At 38.4% G+C, this 20469-nt stretch overlaps 2 protein-coding genes across 6 annotated transcripts; one reads left to right on the plus strand and one right to left on the minus strand.

Annotated features, from left to right (window-relative positions):
• Positions 1 to 3191: 3191 nt before the first annotated feature.
• Positions 3192 to 10138, plus strand: LOC121192753 (heterogeneous nuclear ribonucleoprotein C). 5 transcript variants are annotated; one of them, XM_041054624.1, is made up of 9 exons: positions 3192 to 3323; positions 5918 to 6026; positions 7554 to 7822; positions 8005 to 8077; positions 8218 to 8271; positions 8473 to 8642; positions 8752 to 8865; positions 9162 to 9328; positions 9551 to 10138. In XM_041054624.1, the coding sequence occupies exons 2-9, from the start codon at positions 6022 to 6024 to the stop codon at positions 9650 to 9652; spliced, it is 954 nt and encodes a 317-aa protein (XP_040910558.1). In that variant the 5' UTR covers positions 3192 to 3323; positions 5918 to 6021; the 3' UTR covers positions 9653 to 10138. The 5 variants fall into 5 exon arrangements, with proteins under 5 accessions (XP_040910558.1, XP_040910561.1, XP_040910560.1 ...); XM_041054627.1 differs by having other exon boundaries at positions 9165 to 9328; XM_041054626.1 differs by having other exon boundaries at positions 8221 to 8271.
• Positions 10139 to 10825: 687 nt separating this feature from the next.
• LOC121192764 (putative ferric-chelate reductase 1) lies at positions 10826 to 17045 on the minus strand. The gene is made up of 7 exons (XM_041054642.1): positions 16859 to 17045; positions 15881 to 15981; positions 14569 to 14775; positions 12722 to 12832; positions 12382 to 12523; positions 12067 to 12210; positions 10826 to 11432 (listed from the first exon to the last, which is right to left on the minus strand). Exons 2-7 carry the CDS (start codon positions 15977 to 15979, stop codon positions 11380 to 11382), a joined length of 756 nt encoding a protein of 251 aa, XP_040910576.1. The 5' UTR covers positions 15980 to 15981; positions 16859 to 17045; the 3' UTR covers positions 10826 to 11379.
• Positions 17046 to 20469: the final 3424 nt, after the last annotated feature.

Here is a 20469-nt window from a genome sequence, read left to right on the forward strand (position 1 = left end):
CATAATAAGCTCTTAATCCCCAGTGTCAGTTACAGTGATTTACTTTTTCTTGATACCTTTTTAATTGCATCACATTAATTAAAAGCCATTAATCAAAGGCTTGGTGGTTGATTTTCAGTTAATGAAATGTCCTTGAGCAAGACATTGAACCTGCAATTGCTCCAAATGTTTGCAAAAAAAAAAAAGTGTCATCTAAATGTAAACAAGATAAAGTTTTGTAGCTGCTTCTCCGCAGTGGTTTAATAATGTTCCTATAATCACTGACAGTGTCTTTAGTACCTAATAATGGGTTCACATGGGTCCTCTTTCACTTTATGGTATTTTTATTTCCAATGGTATCCCTATAATTTTGCACTCAGTGTGTTTGTGGTGCTCAGTATTGACCTTTTACTGACCATTTTCTGGTTTTTGGACTCCAGAATTTCCTATGGCATCTCTGCAATTGTTAGCTCTGCACAATTTATACGAGGGTAAAAATCAAAGCTAAATATTGGCCTCCTGTCACTGTTTGCACTGACATTCAAGTATAATCTCCATCCTTTCCACATTTGCACTAATCACATCAAAACTTGGACATGTTGTGTGACAGCCTGTCAAACCTCTGGTCCTACCTCGCACTGCTGAGACTGACAGAAATACACAAAGGAGGCAAACAAGCAGAGAAACTTTTCATCTCTGTATCTGATTACACAGTGAAACTGAGCGTTGGAGTTATATTTCTGATTCCCGAGATGATGCAAAGAGCTGTAAACAAGTCCTCTGGGACGGTGCTCAAAACAAAACCAGATGGGTGAAAACAATTCACAAAAGAGCATATTCTCCGTGAAAAATTGGGACATTGTAGAGGGTTTCATCTCCTAACTAGATGCAGAGAACAGCTGGTATTGGTCTCTGTTAGTTGCCATCCTGTCTCTGTCCATCTCTCTCCCTCCTCAGGTGCAGTAAAGTCATTCAGAAATATTCAAAGGCTTTTTTCACCACAGATGTTTTTTTCTTGTCATTGTAGGAACAGCACAGTTGTTACTAATAACATTAACAATGGCTCCGTTCTATTCAAGTGTGACAATGAGGCAGCATGAACAATACCAGGACCCTGAAACTGAATCAGCTAAAAGCAATACAGCCACTATTAACTTTATTAGTAACATTTGTGCTTTTCCTACTGCAACATGGTAAAATGTCTGCGGTGAAAAACTCAAATAAACATAAATAAACTCCAAACATTTCACTGCAAATGAGACCAATTTGAGAGTCAAATGATAATTACATACATGTGCTCCATCCATTGTCTTTGATACAAAGATTTTATTTAAATAAAGTTTTTTTGCTGGTATAAATTTGCAGGCATTCTAACATCATCACAACACAATGAAATCCAATGTGAAGCTGAGGGGTCATTTAATCATTGACACATATTCATGTTAGACACGTTTTTGAAATCTTTGTTTTTCATGTTTTTGTGAAATACTGAATAGCAGAACTGCAGTCAAAAGAAAATTAATCAGCATCTATTTTGATGACTGACAGCCCTTAAAAACATCATTCTTTGGTGACTTGAGCACATCTCACAGATGTATGCAACCAGTAACAGTGGGTCATGAACAGATATTGCTGCATTTCAACAAGTTACAAACCAAAAAGGCTGGGAACCACTGTCATAACAGAAAATGCACATGTGTATTAGTAACATAATTAACAGCTGGGTCATACAGTGAATGCTGGTTCACTTCTGTGGCTTTCTCTGTCATTTGATGAAGCAAAACCATCATTAATATTATTAGTTACACCTATACTTTTCCTCACAGGACAAGTCAAAGTGTTTGCCTTGAAGAAAGTCTGTGTTTCACATCTCTGCGGATCACCTGCCTGCATACCTGTTGCTCATTTGCTCATTGATTCCTGTGCATATGTAAAGTATTGTAGAAATCATGTTGAAGGTTTCTTTTCTGTCACTTTTGTGTTACTTTACTTGAAAAGGCCCTATAAGTTACAGAAAGAAGAGGTTTGGGTTAGACAACTCCTCTGTCCACAGTGAGATTAAACTACATTTAAGAGCATTTTCAACAGTCTTCTTGACTTCTGTCTTTGAAAACATTTTTTCTACATAGAATTTTTTATGAGTCCAGTCTAAGAACCTCTGTATTAATCACAGCCTGTTTTAGTGTACCAGACAGTCTTCTATCAGATTCTTTTATTCTGAGGTCATCTGACTCACTCACCTGTTTATGAAACTATTTCAGGACTATTCAGGTCAGATTATGTTGACCCTGCCAAATATCACTCTTCTGCACTGATCCCAGTGTCAGCATTCAGTTATTTTTATAACAACACTACACTCTGCTGGCTGAGTGTGGTAATATAGCAGTGTTCTCATGCTTTTTGCTTACACTTTGAAAAGGACAGATGATATTTAAATACAGAATGATTTACATGTGCTTTGAAGGTAAAATGCATTTGAAGTTAAATAGGACAATAACTTTCTGAATAACCACTGTTAACCAAGTTGTATAGGTGGTGGAGAAATTCATGAAACCATCTCAGAAACAAGGACAAAGTCAAGTGTTTGTGACTTAAGAGTGACATATTTTACAACTGGTTGCTTATTTATAAAAGCAAAGTAAAAAGCAGTAGAGGAAGGGTTCAGTTCCAACAGTCCACATCTCAAGATAATAAAAATATAAATAAATACACATTTTTTTATTCAAGTTTTAATATGATTAAAAAGAAAAAAGCAAGTCCTCACACCCGAGAAACTAGAGCCATGAAATGAATTGTATTTTTCCATGAAAATTACTTACATGATTATCAAATTAGTCAGACTTGATTAATAAAGTTGTTGTGTTGTTGTAGCTTTACTTACATACTTACTTTACATACATACTGTTGGGCAGTACCTCACATTTGTACTTAAGTGCAGTACTTCAGAGCATGTACTAAATTACTTTCCAGCACTGGTCTAAAAAACAAATATAAAAAACAATGAAATACCAAATCTCTGGAGGCTTTTGGAGGCAGGACGGTCTGATTTTCAAAGACAACGGGTGAGTGCGCTTTATATAACTGGTCACACCGGTGTCAGCGGTTTTCTTCATGTGACATACATCAGTTGACCGACCCCGCTCCCTCGGACTGCTCTGTGACACAAAACGAGTACCTCTGTCCATTACTGCGCCATCGCCAGTTAGCGTTGTGTTAGCTCGGTGGCTAGAAGAAAGCTAGCTCGTTGCTCAAGGGGGCGAACAGCTGGTGCTCCGAAAGGACGACCTAAGTAACGATTTGACAGATTTTACCGAAAGCAAGACATTTTACTCGTAAAGGTCGTGGTGAGTATTTTGTTCCCAGACATTTTTCATTTTTCCTTCCTTTTTCTTTTCTTTTTGGATTTTTTTCAACGATGTTTTTTTTTTTTGCTATTTTGCGAGTGGACAGATCGTAATGTGCTGGCTAGCGAGGTAGCTAGCTTAGCTAACTTGAAGACGCACGTCCCCCTCAAACTCACGAACGGTGCTTGTGGTTTTTAGAAAACACGACGCTTTGGATGCATCTTAGCTGCAGTTTCATTTCCTTTTTTAGCTTTATTTTTGTAGCGTCTATTGTGAAGACTTTTCCTTGACGGGACGGATGTGTTTTTGCCAGCCCACCAGCTAGCTTACTAGCTAACAGTCTCCTTTTGGTTTGATAGTCGCAGCTTCATCCTGATCCATAATAGATTACTGATTATCGACTACACAATTATGAGAATTTTGCAGGTTTTGGTTTTTGCAAGCAGAGGAACTGGTCTGATTGCTGTGCATTTTTGTGCTTTTCAAGTGATGGTCGGCTAAAGTTAGCCATGCCAGCCGGCTCTGAGCCCCCGAGACTAGCGCAGGCCCTGTGTTTCACACTGAAGCCTGGTGGTGGCGCTGACGGGGTCCAGGCGGGTGTGTTGTGGATGGTTTAGGTAATTTTTCACAATCCCGAGACTTTGCTTTTCTGGCTCCTTTTACTCAGTCAGTTTATTTTTTCGTTTTTTAATGTGGAGTAGATTTTTCACGTTTTTTTTTTCTCCCCTGATGAAGAGTGATTTTTCTGATTTTGGAAGCTTTGGACTGACTTTGGCTTAAGTTTTGTTGCATAACGTTACAAATACACATTGAATAATTAAACATGTGTTTATCTGAAAGAGTATGATGGCTGTTCATGTGTATCCAAATCAACCCACGCCTTCACATTCACTCCTAGGCCGCAGGTTCACCCATAAGCCCCATTTAGTCTTTTCATTAGAGACAGAAGCTAATGAATTTAAATAGTGTTCACATTAAATGTAAAGTACTGAACACATCAGTCACCAAATTCAAAAACATTTACATTTACAGGAACAGAGTATCTGTAGGTCTTTAAAACAAGGAAGGTATTAAAAGTCTTTAACTTTCATTAACAAAGATTTTGATTATTTTTATTTTTTCTTGCCTGCTACATATACTAATATTTGTTGTAAACTTGTATTTGTGGCTGTGGGCTGTTTGGAAACATATAATTGTGAACAACTAGTGAGACTAGTGCAACAGTTGACTGTGCACACTGGAGGCCTTTTGTGGAGTTACACACACAATTACCCTTGTCCACAATAGTCAGGGTTACATTTTATCAAAAACTACAGTTGTTTAATCCTCCCATGAACTGTCTGCTACTTATCTGGGTGCAGTTCCCATTAACTGATTAAAGATAATACCAAGGATTATTGTTTTGTTTAAATATGCCTAGGCCTTGTGCTCCATCACCTTCATTTTCAGTGTGACCTTGACAGAGATATTGAATTGCATTGTGTGGTCTTAAAAAGGACTTTAAAAAGTCTTCAGACTTCAGAACCCCTGAGGACACTGATATGTGGTCCAATAAAATTATGTATAAACTAAGTCCCATGTATTGCATTGCTGAGTGATAATAGTGACATCTCTATTTTCCTTAAAAGTCTGTCTAAATAGTAAATATATTTTTCATCCATTTTAAGTTGCCATGTCACTGTTTCTTAAATTGAGGTGGTGAAACCCCACTGAAGTATTCCTTTTTTTTCGCATCAGTAATAATCTTGACAGTCCTCATATTTATTTATTTATTTATTTATTTATTTATATATATATTAGAAGTCAGTAATTCCTGACCTGTAAAGTAGGTCATTCCAAACTGATACTCGTGTTTCATGAGCATGACATAAATGAGACTACCAGGTTTCAGTGTGGATTGGCAAAGCTCCTCCATGAAATTTTCCTGTTAATCATGCTCATCTGGTTAAACCTGTGGAGCCACCACAGGTGACAGTCCAATTTCACACCTCAGCAATCATCTTCTTTCAGTTTTTCTAAACATGTAAATGTCTTTGATGAGTTCACACGATTTGTCGGTGTGAGATCCTGAGAAGTTACAAGGTTTATTGATACACAAACAGCTGCGGTTCAAGTTGATCCTGTACTGACATCACTCTTTTCAAGGGCTTCACATACTCCCCTCTGAGCTCCTACAGCCATGTTATATAAGAGCCATAAGAGCTACACAAACAGAAGCTTATGTGGATCATTAAGGGCATACTTTTTTTTTATTGATATGTGATGGTGTTGTCTCTCTTTCTTTTTTTTTTTTTTTTAAGTCCCAGGCTTAGATTTGTTTCTTAAATGTGTATCTCTTCTGAATCCTGTCACTTCACACAGCTTATTTTTAATAGCATTAGACAGTGCACTTAAACATGCATTTGGCTGAGCTTGTAGTCCCAAAGTGGGTAGTTGTACTGGGATTTTCTTGGAGACGCGCACCCCTTGTTTTTTTTAGAACTGTTCCTTTGTTTGCCTCGTCACTGTCTCCTGCACACACACTCCATCCAGGTAAGACTTGGTACATGATAACCCTGCTCAGCTTGACTGAGGTGTGTTTTTTGTCGCCTCAGTATAAATCGCGAGGGGCGAAGGTGAAGGTCGAGACACCAGCCCAACCAAACTGAACCCAGTCCACAGTGTCAAACATCAGACGACAGCCCTGCACACAGACGCTATGGAGTGAGTGATGAATGTTCAGCCCCCTGTCAGGCGGGGGGAAGTTACTTTTGATGCCACTATTGTTTTCATGTTTTCCTGTATGAGGGCTCCTTTCCCCATTTCCAAATTCTCACAAGGCCTGGGCCTTACGGAGAACTCACATCCTCCCTTGGCTCTGTTAGAACAATAGTAACATGCCCTGCTTATCGGATACCGAGAGTAGGACTGGTGAGCCATACAGCACCAGAGTATACTGAGCAGCCTTGGGTTTTGGGCTATTGGTCAGACAAAATGAGACATTTGAAGACGTCACCTTGGGCTCTGGAAAGATTTAACAGGCATTTCTGATGTCTGGGATTTAGGTTATATTATTGAGGTATAGCTTAAATGTTGTCAAATCAAAGCACCAACATGCCTACACAAATTTTCAGTTAATGAATACTGAGGCATTAAGTCAAAATTCAATTTTTTTTAAACTTCCCACCTCTAAACCCCAAACTCATTAAACTGTGAACGGGAGTCCTACCTAGCTAATCTAAACCCTTTAATATACCGCCAAAACCTTCAAGTGGTTACCGCTCCCTTTTCTGTCACTCAGGTAGAAATGAAAGATGATTATCTTGACTTTAGCTATGTTGCTTTCTGTTGTCGCAAAAATACTTGGTTCCAATTAATTGCTACGTGTTATTCCTTACAATAACACTTAGGCCTCTAACATTACGTGTCAAACATCTTGTAAATGAATTGTTTGCTGTGATAAGGCATATGTTGAAATTTAGCTCAGAAGTTTATCCACGTGCCCCACCTTTATTTTTTCTGCTTTTTGTTCGGGTTAAACTTCAATCTGTTTGGACTAACATTTACATACCAGCAGCACCACACCTCATACTGGAAGCTCAAACAAACAACAACAAACTAATGGTAATACGTTTCTGACTGAAAGGCTTGTGTGCTACTCTCACATTTAGTCGTTAGTGAATACAATAATGTTTCGTTCCTTTGTTGTGGACTGAAATATGTTAAATGAATGGTCAAAAGTCATTTCATGAAGCCAGTACTAGAATCACACATGCAGTATACTGCCTGATTGGGATGTTTGGGCTTATTGAAGACCTCTAACATAAATACTTCAAGTATAATCTGCGGAGTAATTGAACGTCATTTGATTGCTTGTTTCTTAATAGCATGTGTATAGCTATTAAAAAACAAGCTTTTTATTTTTTATACTGGGAGAAAATTATACAGCCACACTTGTAACCAATGACCAGCTGATGAGAATTTCATGAGCACAAAGTTTGTACACTTGCCTCGTGTTAGTACCATAAAGGTGACCCATAACTTTCTGTAGTTTTCTCCTTTAACACTAGTTTTATTTTTGATTTACCTTCTTAATTTTACAGGAAACCCTGCTGATCATGTGTGCTGTTATTCTGATTCACAGGCCCTGCAGCTGGGGACTCTCCAGCACTTCACCATGAGTGGTTCAGAAAGGTGAATGTTACTCATTCATGCCACTAAATCTGGGATTTGTGTGTTTCTTCCTGTTAGTCGATCACCCACCACCTCCAGCCTGATGGCCAGCAGCAACGTCACCAACAAGACCGACCCACGCTCCCTCAACTCCCGGGTCTTCATCGGCAACCTCAACACCCTGCTGGTCACCAAGGCAGATGTCGAGGCCATCTTCTCCAAGTACGGCAAGATCGTAGGCTGCTCTGTCCACAAGGGCTATGCCTTCGTTCAGTACTCCAACGAGAGGAACGCCCGGGCTGCTGTCAACGGGGAGGATGGGAGGATGATTGTCGGACAAGTGCTCGGTGAGGATTCGGTTTTTGGAACTTTTTGGAATGAGAGGGGGAAAAGGTTCCCAACCTTTTCAGTCTGTGATGCCTTAACCGTTTTTGTGCGCACGTTGTATAAAGTTTATAGAGGAAATTACCAGACCTCTGTAACCTGCTCCTCATCGCTGCCCTTAATGATCTGTGGTCTCATCCCACAGACATCAACCTGGCTGGAGAACCCAAACCACACAGGTCAAAAACCACCAAACGCTCAGCTGGAGACATGTACAGGTTAGTCAGTGATAATACAGAAAAGACATGGAAATAAAAATAAATCTAAAGCTCACCTGACGTGAGGTGAGATTTTTGATAAGAATATACCATCACCCTGCCATATTTCCTTCCAAACACTTGTCATTTTTCTTCCTTAGCAGCAGTTCCTCGTTTGACCTCGACTATGACTTTCAAAGAGATTATTACGACAGGTGAGTAAAATGATCAGTTTGTCTCCCAGTTTGAAAAGAAAACGCAATGCTCACATCGGCATGACAAATCACCTTGGGCCTGTCTCTCATCAATTATTGTTATATATTCACCACAGCTGTAAACTCCCTCCACAGAGAGCTCAAGTCTAGACCAGAGTCTCTAAATGTTTTAATTTGTGTTGCTCTTGTGTTTGACACCAGAATGTATTCGTACCCATCCCGTGTCCCCGCTCCCCCTCCCCCCTTGTCGCGGGCCGTGATTCCGTCCAAGCGCCCGCGGGTCAGCCTCAGCGGAGGAAGCAGCCGACGTACCAAGAGCAGCTTCTCCTCTTCCTCCAAGAGCAGCCAGAGGACTTCTTCGTCCAGAGCAAGTGAGTGTGGGAATGGGGAAGATTTATTTTTCTCTCGCCATCATACTCTGCTCCAGTTGCTCATCCAGAAGTCTTTCTAACACTCGTTCTCCCTCCCTTTTCTCTGCAGTGAAAGTGGATGAGCTGCAGACCATCAAGCGTGAGTTGACCCAAATCAAAAGCAAAGTGGATGACCTGCTGGAGAGTCTGGAGCGCATGGAGAAGGACCACAGCAAGAAGTCAGGTATGGGGGGGGGGGGGGGTATGTTATAATGTGGAGCTGTTGCTGTTGGTTTTATTATCTGTAAGGAAAATTCTTTGTTATGTAAAAGTCACAAACAAATGTACAAGACTTTAACTAGATGGGTCATAAACTAAAACTTACAGTACAGAAAGATCTCAGTCACACTGTCATGTCTCACAACTACACATACACAGTGAGAAAACTGCCAGAACATCAGAAGTGCACACAGAATACGTCCTGTAACCCAGTTTAATGTAATAGATTATTATGCCTGAGTGCGTGTCCGTGTTTGGCAGAAGCTAAGGGCATAAAAACTGAGCCAGGAGAGGTGACTTCACCACCACACCCAAGCAACAAGAAGGACGACGGAAAGATGAGGGACAGGGAGAGCCAGGAGATGAATGACTCCGAGGAGGAGGAGGAGGAGGAGGAAGAGGAGGGAGACCTGCTGGAGGAGGAAGAGGTGAGACTCCCTGAGCAGCTCCCTGTGTTGCTCACAAACTGGAATTAAAAATGAGTCTTTGCTGTAGTAGGTAGAACACAATGCAAAACCCTTGAAGTTGTTGCCTTTTTCATTTTTTTATATTGGCACATTTAAAACTCATGTAGCTCATTGACTCGAGTGTAGTCACATTTCATTTTTAAATCATATTTCTGATACAAGCTGCTTTGTCAAACTGTGCAGGTGAAGAGTCAAGAGAGGGAGGAGGACGAGGAGGAGGAGGAAGGAGAGCACGTGGAAGGTGACGATGACGCTGACAGTGTCAACGGTGAAGACGACTCGTAGGCTCGGACCACACTGACGCATGCAGCGTACACACAGCTTCCAGTAGGAACTCGGACTCTGTTTTAACACTCATATTGTAGATACATAAAAGCAAACGTGCACACACACACACAAGCATGGTGCACACACGCTGTTGTTCCATTGTACCTGAATCCATTCTTTTTTTGTTTTGTTTGTTACTTTGGCCAGTTGTCCAGTATCACTGTAACAGGAATAATTAGCGGTAGGTTTCTGTTTTTGTTTTTACTGCGTTGTTACCTGTCTTCAGGAGAAGGCAGAAACGTGGACTGTTAATGTTCTCAGAGACGACAGCTCGACGGACATGTCTTAATGCGACGATGGAAAATCAGCGTTCTTAGGTTCAGTGTGTTTGTTTTCCTCATCAGTGAATTTGTTTGACCTTGTGTGTCTGTATGTTACTGTCAGTTTTTATACTATTCAGTTTCAGTTTAACTGTAAAGGAATAAATTGCAATAAAATATTAAAATTGGATGGGCCCTCGGGTTTTTTTTTCACACAAACTACATGAGTGATATCTGGAAAAAAGAATTCGGGTTTCGTGGTTAAAATGAAACCGGCTAAACTTCACTGCCGTTCGTTTCTCTTTCTTTCTAAATCAGTTTTAACAAAAATATTTAAAAGTATCGGAAAAGCACTGCAGAAATGCACACCGGTAAAACTCACTCTTCTAGACTCTGGGAAAGCTTTTAGAAATATACAAACCTTTATACAAATTTAAAAATTCCTAAGAGTAATAGCCAACCTTTTTCGTCAGCAGTTTTATAGATGTCTCCTTCATAATGGTAGTTGTTCGCTGCAATACCACAAGTGGCCACTAGGATTGGCAGCAAGGAACAGTGGCAGCGCTGTATCCAGCTCTATTAATACATCCTCGATTCAGACACTCAAACTGGCCAGTGTTTAGTCGGGTACTTCAGTCCGCTTCATTTTATTCCATAAACTGGGAATTGGTGGAGGTCTCTAAGTGTGCACTGATAACAAGTGTCAGCTATCCTTAGTGAAACATGAATGTTTCTGTTTGTAGGAGTGAAGCCATGCCTTGCGTTTTGTCTTGTAGTCAAATTCCTGGTAGGAAGGTCACAATGCAAGTGTGTAATTTGAGGACCTTGTTTTGCTGGGCAGGTAAATAAGTCACAGATGTGATGCCAGGAGTAAATCGTAGTTTTAGCTTTATTACCATTTTCGGTTTAGGCGAAATTTTCACTTGTCCCTTCAACAAATATGTCGCAGTTACAGTACATTCACATGACATGGGTTTCTCCAAAATAATGTTTGCTGTTTATCAGTTTACTGCCCACATGTTCTGCAAAAACAGCTCAGACTTGTGAGACTCAAGCCTTTAAATTTGTATTTGCATACTCTGCTTGTGCTGCCAGAAGAGTGAAAGGTTTAAATAGGAAAATTTATACAAAACTGGAAGTACAATCCTTAATCTGTAGTCTGCAGAAAATTAAAGAATTACTCAGCCACTAAAACCACCATTTAGCTTTATAGGTGTTAGCAAATTCCATCTGAATATCATTCGATTTTAGCTGCAGTTTCATTTCAGGTATAAATGTAGTGCAAAAGATACTTTAAATATGTGTAAATAACTAGAGTAAAACAATTTATGCATAGCTTGTTGACACTCAGTCTTCGTCTGTGCCTAAATCTAGCACACACGTCTTCATTGTATCACGCAGCCCACAACTTTCCTCTGGACTCCTTCAGGCTCTCTGCTTGACGAACAATGTGAGGACACACAGCAGGAGAGGCAAAGCTGGCAGGGAAAGAGACAAGAGGTGTTAATGTTTGTCCAGTAAACCCGTCTTTCACTTCTCTCCGTTCTCTGACACTGGAACTCGATACAGTAAAGGCTCAGAAATCAACGAGCAGCTTGATGTTGCTGGGAGTCGTGACAGTTTTTGTCTTAAGTACCTGAATACAACAAACATTCTTGGAAAAATCACAGTAATTAACATCTGAATGCCAGCTAAGTTTTCAGATAGCTTCCAGGAAATTAACTAGAAAATCTGAACATTATAAAATAAGAGATAATGGTCATTTATTTATTTATTTCCCTGATAATGCTTTCACAAATTCTTCTGGACATGAACTCAGCTATCAAACCGTTTACGTAAAGATGAGGTTATCAGGGAGGTTTGGTTACTATGAGCCATGCTATTGCTTTAATCAAACTGATTAATCTGATTTGAGCTTTTTTCTTATTAGTCAAATTTCTTATTAGTCAATTCAGGGTCCTAATTTAATAGATTTGTAGTCTATTCACATCTTGATGGGCTGACATAGGATAAGTGCATTTAGTATGTCTACTGTATATACTACAAATCTATTAAATTAGGATCCTGAATTCCTTCTTAAGTGTAAATATGAAATGGCAGTGTGTTGTTTACCATGAGGGTGGAGAACACTGCTGGCTCCTGATGTCGTAGTGCTGTTCATTGTTGTGGGTGCAGCTGTGGTGGCGACGTTGTTGGCCGGGTCGGCAATGTTCAGAAGGCCGCTGTTCAGGGAGATGTTGAAGGGGCCGAGAGCATCTGAAGAAGAAAAACAGGAGTAAGAACACTGGGATAGTCAAGGCGTGTCTTCATTGACAGCTGTGTGGGCGAGTAGCTAAAAACCTGAACAAAATGGGAGCATTTCATTCACACTAAGTTAAATTTATACCTAAACTGTATACTTTATACAACAAGTGTGTGTCTGCTTACTTCCGTCAAAAGTACCAGTCCCCAGGAGGACGGTGAAGGTGGTAGAAGCGCTGCTCCTGGTGTTGGTGGCGTTCAAACTGGGGACGTTGAACTCGCACTGGATCACGTCGCCTGTCACCAGGCCTCGGATTTCTGTCACTCTCTGAAAAGGCAAGGTGACATTAAAGTAAGATAATGCCAGCTTATATAAGATGATGTTTGAGTTTGATTGAACCTTTTTGGGAAATTATTTTGGTGGGAAAAAGTGAGGAGTGATACCAACAAAAAGAGCCAACAAAAACACAAAATTTTAGCATAGCAAATAAAATTAAAGTAATGTCAAATACAGTTAACACCTCACCGTCTCTGTTGGACTGAGTGCAGCATCTGTGTTGTTTCTCTGCATTGTGCGGAAGAAGAACGTTCCATTGTCCGACCTGTTTTGCGCACACACGAAAAGCATGGTGGTACCCTGTGGAAAGAAATAGTGATGATAAATGAGATATCTTTCTTACCGTGACAACAGTGGCCTATTCCAAAGTCACAGAATGTCTTTGTTAAGCAAGTCAATAATGTGATGAAATAGTCCAGGCAACGTTTTATGTTTTTCCGGCTCTTCTTGTTTTGTGTGTTCATCTGTGATGACTAAGGTTTTGGAGTCGTCGTGCATTTTTTTTCCTCCGCTTCCTTGTTTGCAGGTATTTATGTCTTTGCTCATCACAAGATCTTACATAGTTTTTGAAATGCTTTGGTATTGCACATTGTGTTCCATATCACAACACATTTTGGCTATAAATATAGATAGATTGTTTGGTTTGTTGCTATATTCATAGGAACATCCAGTGACTGTGACGGTGAAGTATGCTGAAGTATTTTCAAAAAAATTACCAGGTGTTAGGTTGTTTAACCCTGTGAGCCCGTACGTATCATATATGATACCCACATTTCTGGGACTCATTGCATCACCATCAAGCATAAACTTTGCATTTAACCCTTTTAGATGAACTCTTATGCTCGTATACTGACTCCTGGTAGACACTCCTCACTTTTCTAAATGTTTTGACATGTGTGATACAAACAAAAAATATACTTAGAATTTTTTTTTTTTAATTTTTTTTTTTTACATTTTGTCAAAGGGACAAATAAAGAGTTCATATTTGAAAAATTAGAATTTTCTGACCATTCTTTCATAGTTCAGGTCTCACAGGGTTAAAATAATCCAAGTCCAAAGCCGTATATACAGAACTAAAATAAACATATCAAAGCAGTCCAAAAATTAATCATCATGGAAAATTAATCTGGGCTTTAAAAAGTTCATTTGTTTTACTTTACCTCAAAAGCAAAAGTGGGAGGATATGAAAGAGGCCACTATATTTTAACTCTAACCCACTGTTAACTACTATGCTAGCTGCTAGCACAGTTAACTGAGTGAATCTCAAAGCTTCACACAAACACTTATCAATATAGAGTATGGTTTAAGTGTAATTTTAAATACCCAAACATTTGATAAAAGACTAACTTTATCCAAAACGTCAGCTGCTCAGCCTCATTTTGCCTGGTTTTTGGGTGGCTACTGCTAGTTTGTTAATCACTGTCAAAGTTTAAAATCTCATATAATTAGTATCTTGAGTAACATCTGCATTTGGTATCAACCTTTAAAACAACTACTAAAACTAAATATCCACCCCCATGCTGTGTTCCAACAGGTATGAGATTTATGATGTGTCATATTTCACAGACATTTGCATTCAGGTGTTCATGAGTCTCCACTGAATAAGAAAGTATGAATAAAAAATGCGTGTTAGTTTGCATTTCTTGGGAACACGGAAGTTATTACAGCATGTTACACAGCAAAGGCCTATATGGAAAATATGTGATGCCTATCATTTACCTGGAAATTCAGGCAACTTAAAATATATCGATTTTATCACTGGTTGATGGCTGTTTGAGGGCAACACCCTGGAAAAAATATTTGACTTTACACAACAATGACTGCTCAGACACAGCCTCATATATTTGGTCTGCATGTAAATCTAGACTGTTGGATTTGTGAAAGAGGAGGAGATCTGGCTTCAGGGTCCTCTGATGGACTAGACTCTTGCAGGCCAATCTTTTGGAGGATTCAGCCCCTGATTTTGGACTTTAAACTATATATATGAGACACAGTATGTGTTAACATAAACATTATACTACTGTTGTGTGTTTTACCTCAGATGCATTCACAGCAAGTCCCAGTGCAATGTAACCCAATGAGTTTCCTCTGAGTTCGATGGACAGGTTAGTGCCGTTGGGCGCCATCGGGGCGCTGGCGACCACAGACGCAAACAGACAGGTGGTGTTCCCTGCAGGATCACATTTACCTGGTGTCTCCACACACAGTTTAGAGACTCCACAACCTGCCCGGGTGATGTTCACCTGGTAGTCACACAAACATACACAATCAGTAACACATACAGTACAAGTCACAAAGCAGCTTCGGTAATTTGCAATTACTCCCACTGAGCTGAAATGTGTGATAAAATGCATGTAAGAAATAATATTAAATCATTCTGAGAGAGTTTCCAATGGAATAATTTGCCTTTAAGGTTAAAGCCTGTTATTTTCTCCACCATTTTGGTCTTTGGTGAGAGGTCTTTAAAATGAGTCAGTACTTCTAGCTGACTTGACATTTTTGTGTTTGTTTTGATGTGTAAAAATGCAGATAAAAGTAAAACTGGTGGTGGCTGACTTTAAGCTGCACACGCCAACTTTACAAATGACTTTCAGTCTACACATGACAAAGAGTACTGCTGAAAACGGCACGATGTCTTTGTGGTTCTGGTGGAACTTTCTGAAGTCTGAGAATTAACCCTGATGATGTCAGCTAAAGAAATACAATAGTGCATTATGGGAAATGTAGGATCCAAACTTTTTGGGATCTTGACCCATACTAGGAATCAAAACTCAAGGAATCTCAGCCTGTGGAAAAGAGATGTAAAAGTGATATAAAAGAGATGTTCAAGTTTTTTTTTTTAACTTTACAAATATATTCCTAAAAATGTAATAAAGCTGCTTCTTGGAAAAGGATCTAGAACATGTGCAACATAAACTAATCAATATTTCTCAATAAGAACATGCAGAGAAATCCAAACACAGGAAATGAGTGCAAATTTTGTTATTTCACTTTACAGATGAACGTCTTAAGACAATATAAACTAAAAATCATCAGGGCTAAAAGCTTTATAAATCCCTTCATAAACCCCTGTATTGTTTAGTTGTCACTTAAAAAGATGTACTCGAATATTTCTGTAAATCTTTGAAATATAAATGGTAAAAATACAGAATCAAGCTAAACTGATTCTAGTAGAGCTTAAAACTAAACTTCATGCTTTAAATGCCATGTTGACAATAGCTGATAAAACTGTTAAAGTGGTTGTTAAACAAATATTAGCCACAGTTGTGCATTCAAAGTACAAAGGTCAAAATGGTATTGTCGTGCTACATACTGAGAAGGAGAAGGTTAAGCTGAATGAAAACCAACCTGTGTATTATTTGCGAATGACAAATGAGCTGTTCCTTTGACACCTGGTGCCACAAAAAGCATCAGTGCTGCAACCAACAGGGTCAGTCCTCGTTCCATTTCTTCCAGGGAGACACAAAAAATAAAAGGAAAAAAGCAAATATTAAAAACCTGATAAATGATGTCTCATTTTTCAACCATTTACCACAAAAACATTACAGTTCTTAAAAACTGGAGACATGAATGCTTTTTTTTAAAATCATGTCCACTCACAGTTTTGGGCCATTTTCCACCTACGCACCTTTTCTTAAGTCTTAATAATATAATGTGTAAACATCACAAAATAACAATGCCTTAAATTGAAATTAACTTAATGTGGAAGTATTAGGTTACTGAATTTTAAATCTCCATGAAAACATTGGACATTAGTACAACCCACACTTCTTGTCTACAAGTGCTGATATGTAAATGTTCTACGGCTTTGCAGAGAAATTAGTCAGCTGTGATAATCTGTTTTATCAAACAGGTAATCTCTTTAAACGTTTTTTAATATGAAATTTCTATGAATTATTAACAAGCACAGTTATAACAAAGTTTATGACTGTAGTTGTGCCAAGGAAAGATGTCCAGTTATATAAAAACAGGACATCAGATCCTCAGACCTTCATTGTTTGCAGTAACTATACTAATTGTTAAATAATATGTAGTTCCATACAATAGTGGACCATTTTCCCTTTGTGATCATCTGAACACAAAAATACATTTCAAGGTTTGGTTGAGCCATTTCACAAAAAATTGATTTGCTTAAATCATCACAGTTTCTAAAGTACAAAATAAATGGTACTCATTTTCCTCTTCTTCCGCTGTCTTTTGAATAATATAGTTACTATTACTTGAATTCTTAACTATATAAAATATTGAAAATAAATAATAACAATTAAAAATAAGTATTGAGGATAATCCAAATATAAAATGTGGTTTGAGTTTTGAGAGACTCACCTAAGCTGTGAAAGTCAGATGCTGAGTTGAAAGGATGTTCTTTGTTCAGCGGTTTCTGCTCCTCTGAGTGTGTTTGATCCCTGCGGGAATGATTTAAAACAGCCAGTGTCAGTGCTGATGCTCGAGGTGATGAGGGGGCGTGGCTTTGTAAGAACTCACCTGACTGACTACCTGCCCTACAGGTGTGTACTTTCTTTATGTTTGTGTCACCCAAGTAGTTTCTCTGAAACAAGCCGTGTCACTGTTGAGGGGGAAATAACTTTCTGGCTCAGTGAGCGGAATTTGTTTGGCCCACAAAGAGCTTCCTCAAGAATTCATTCAAGAGTTTACTTTAGTTCAGAGTTTGGATTATTGAATGCGCGGCTATTCAATTGTTCATCCACTTCATGCAACAAATAGTTAATAAATAAATAAATAAATAAATAAATAAATGTAAACTGTGATGTTTTAGTCAATTTGAATTAATCTATTTTTATATAAACTCAGAAAAGGGGTGAAACTTTAAATTCTATTTAGTATTTATAAGGAGTTTACAAACATTTAATAAATTGTTACAACTACATTGTAATGTAGTCATATAGATATGAGGTGCTTATTAATGTAAAACATCATTTTTGAGGGATACAGGAAATAAGGAAATGAAGGGAAAGAAAAATGAAGAACACAAAATTGAATTAAAAATTCAAAGTGAAGAAAAGATTTCAGAATTATTGTATGCAGTGTTTTACAATTTTTCTCTTCAGCTAAGATTAAACTGGTTGTTGTATTTAGTGAAGAGTTTTTACAGCCCCGGTAAGAGATTATGGTAATTCCTTTACGGAAAGCCAAACTGAAACATTACAAACCACTATCGCCTGCTGATGACACCATGTCAGAAAAATTGTGCGACAATTGTTTGGTGTTGACATGCTCAAAGGTATTCTGGTTAAGGTATTCTAACATTCCTCGGGTTAGTTTTTGTTTTTGATTTTTCCGTCTCCTGTTTTCCAGTAAGGAAGATCAGGTTTGCTTGTTGAAGTTGAATATTGGAACTTTGGAATGTAAAATAAGACAAGAGGACACTACAAATACAGCAGTACATTTAACAAGGTGCAAACTCAGAGATAATCACTACAGCATATAAACCCACAAACTCATAAAAGCACTTCAACTGTACATGAAAAAGACATGAATTTGTAATTTCACTTTAAACCATATGCTTAAAGTCACATCAGGTTGATTTTGAAATATACTGTGCCCATATTCAGCATTGCCAAATTTGACTTTCAAAACACCAGCATTGGAAAGGACTCAGTGTTTCTCTCAGTGTTTTACACCTGTCAAAGCTGAAAAGCCTCTGAAACTGCACTTAGTCCTTTGTGGGGGCTCTAAACTCTCTCTTGAGACCAAGACTGATCAAATTTCCTTTGTTTTTGCTAGTTCTTTAAAACAGGGTGTAACCGGTTGAACAACAGGAGAAACTCTGGAAAGTGAAGAATTAATTCTCCAAAAGACAATCCAATACAAAGAAAAAGAAGGCTGTTCTGTGACAGCAGGGAGAAACCTCCATTATCTTACCAGTGGCTATTGTAAAAAGGTCAAAACGGAATTGGTTTACCTATAGACACCCTTGACAATTACTCTTTAGGTAATGTAGAGAAAGGACCAGTCTGTACTTCTCCTGACACTAAGTCTCAAAGAAAAACTACACCTGTGCACTGGCATTATTCAGTGCTAACTCGAACTCTTTTACAGTCTAAAATATAGCAAACATATTTAAATGGAGAACTAAATAAAGACACAGACAAAATAACTGAGAATTGATGGAAAGCTATAATACTGGAGCTGCAGTACCTCTAATGACCACCACTGCCGCTGAGAAAACTAGGCTTGAATTGAAGATACTGCGAAGTTAGCCAAGCTAAAGGGTTATATCATACATTTCGAAATCTGGGAATGACGTCACTAAATCTGCGGATTCCTTTGTGGTCCACTGAATGTTTGAAAGGGGAGTTTCCAGCAGCATTGTGACATCAGACCACTCGTGCCTATGGCTCTTTTCTTGTTGAGTAAATACTATTCTTTATCATTTAGATGGATATGTGTTTTCAAATGTCACCCTCTTTAAAACCGTCTTAAATAAGTGTAATCAAGTATTAGTAGTATTGTGATTTAATTTGGGTGACAGAAATGATTTTAGGTTACAGAACTCAACTTTAAACATCTCCTTTTCAAATGACAATTGTCATCAGCTTAACTGCTCCTAAGATCATTTGAAAGGCAGATGTACTTGTGTGTGTAAATCCCTGGAAACACACTCTTTAATGTGCCCTCAGTGATTTAATATTTATGAAAAACCTGCACCACACAACACAGGTAGCAACAATACAACGGCATGTTCCTTCAGGAGAATCTAAAGGACATCTAGTTTAAAACAGGATCCCTCATCAGGCGGACTGCAGGGCTGTGCAGGTTCGATCAGCTCTCTTTGGACTGTCTGACCAAAATACACACCTTCAATGAGCCGTGCCCATTGAAGGTGTGTGGCTGTTTGTTCAAAGTAGAGAAAGACGGAGCAAAGACCAAGAATGAGAGACAAGTAAAAAGAGTCTAAACAATTCATGTTCACCTCAGGATGGATTATTTTAAGTTGTGGCTCGAGGTAATTCCTTAAGTTTTCATTTAATGATAAGCAAACATCAACATGTTAACATGCTGACATTAGCTCACGGCTATAGAGTCTTCTCAAAACCAAACATTTCAAGAAGTTTAACAATTATCAATAAAAAAGGATCATCATTTTCATCATCATCATTTTAGTAGTACGAAATCTGTACGAGCGACATGACAATCAAAAATGTATAAAAACAATTATTTCACCATGATCTCACTAAATATGCATATTTATATAGTTTTTAATGAAAACACAGAAATCTGTGTCCATATATCAAGATACAACAGTATATGTAGCATAAACACTCATTGGGTTACCAATGAACAAATAACCGTGAGCCACTACACAGTAATGACACTAACAACATACAGACAATAAAGATACTGTTCTCTCATATCTACACTGATAACTTGGCATTTTCTTTCATTTAGTCATAAAGTCTTGTGAGCAATTCTTACTCATTCTGTGAGGTAACAACTGTCGTCATGTGTGACAATGATATGAGATATGAATATGCAGATAATACAAGGGCTTGGTGGAAAATATTTCAGGAGTGCCCTTCCTTCTATTCAGTATCTGGGCCAGAGCCTGTGGATCTGGAAGTAACAGTTAATGTTTCTCATTTGAATGTCATAAAGCCCAGTTAAAGGACACAGTGTGACCAAAAGGGACGCAAAATGGCTAAAAATAGATGCAAACAGACCACAACAAGACACAAAATGAGTTATGTCTCTTTCAGTCTGTGGGTGTGGGAAACATTGTACAGTTTAGTTTTTTTATTCTTTTATTTTTGAAAACCTTACTATGGAAAGTGGGCTCTACCCAATTGTGCCTATTCCTGTTATTCACAGCTTTTAAAATTATTAATTCTAATAATCTTTCTTTAAATAGGTCTTAAGTATTCACCAGTCCAGTCAGAGAAATGAACAAAGTATTAAAACTACAAGCACTCATTCTA

This window comes from Toxotes jaculatrix, chromosome 14 (assembly GCF_017976425.1).
Source record: "Toxotes jaculatrix isolate fToxJac2 chromosome 14, fToxJac2.pri, whole genome shotgun sequence".
Classification (NCBI taxonomy): domain Eukaryota; kingdom Metazoa; phylum Chordata; class Actinopteri; family Toxotidae; genus Toxotes; species Toxotes jaculatrix.

Bases quoted from the DNA above. Each gene is read 5' to 3' on its own strand.
- LOC121192764 (XM_041054642.1), bottom strand. From the start codon at position 15,979: ATGGAACGAGGACTGACCCTGTTGGTTGCAGCACTGATGCTTTTTGTG. The intron at 12,524-12,721 runs GTGAGGTGTTAA...TTGCCTTTTCAG, and splicing joins CACTCAGTCCAACAGAGACG to AGAGTGACAGAAATCCGAGG. The intron at 11,433-12,066 runs GTAAACAACACA...TTTCCCTGCCAG, and splicing joins CAGTGTTCTCCACCCTCATG to CTTTGCCTCTCCTGCTGTGT.
- LOC121192753 (XM_041054624.1), top strand. The intron at 8,272-8,472 runs GTGAGTAAAATG...GTTTGACACCAG, and splicing joins CAAAGAGATTATTACGACAG to AATGTATTCGTACCCATCCC. The intron at 8,643-8,751 runs GTGAGTGTGGGA...TTTTCTCTGCAG, and splicing joins GACTTCTTCGTCCAGAGCAA to TGAAAGTGGATGAGCTGCAG.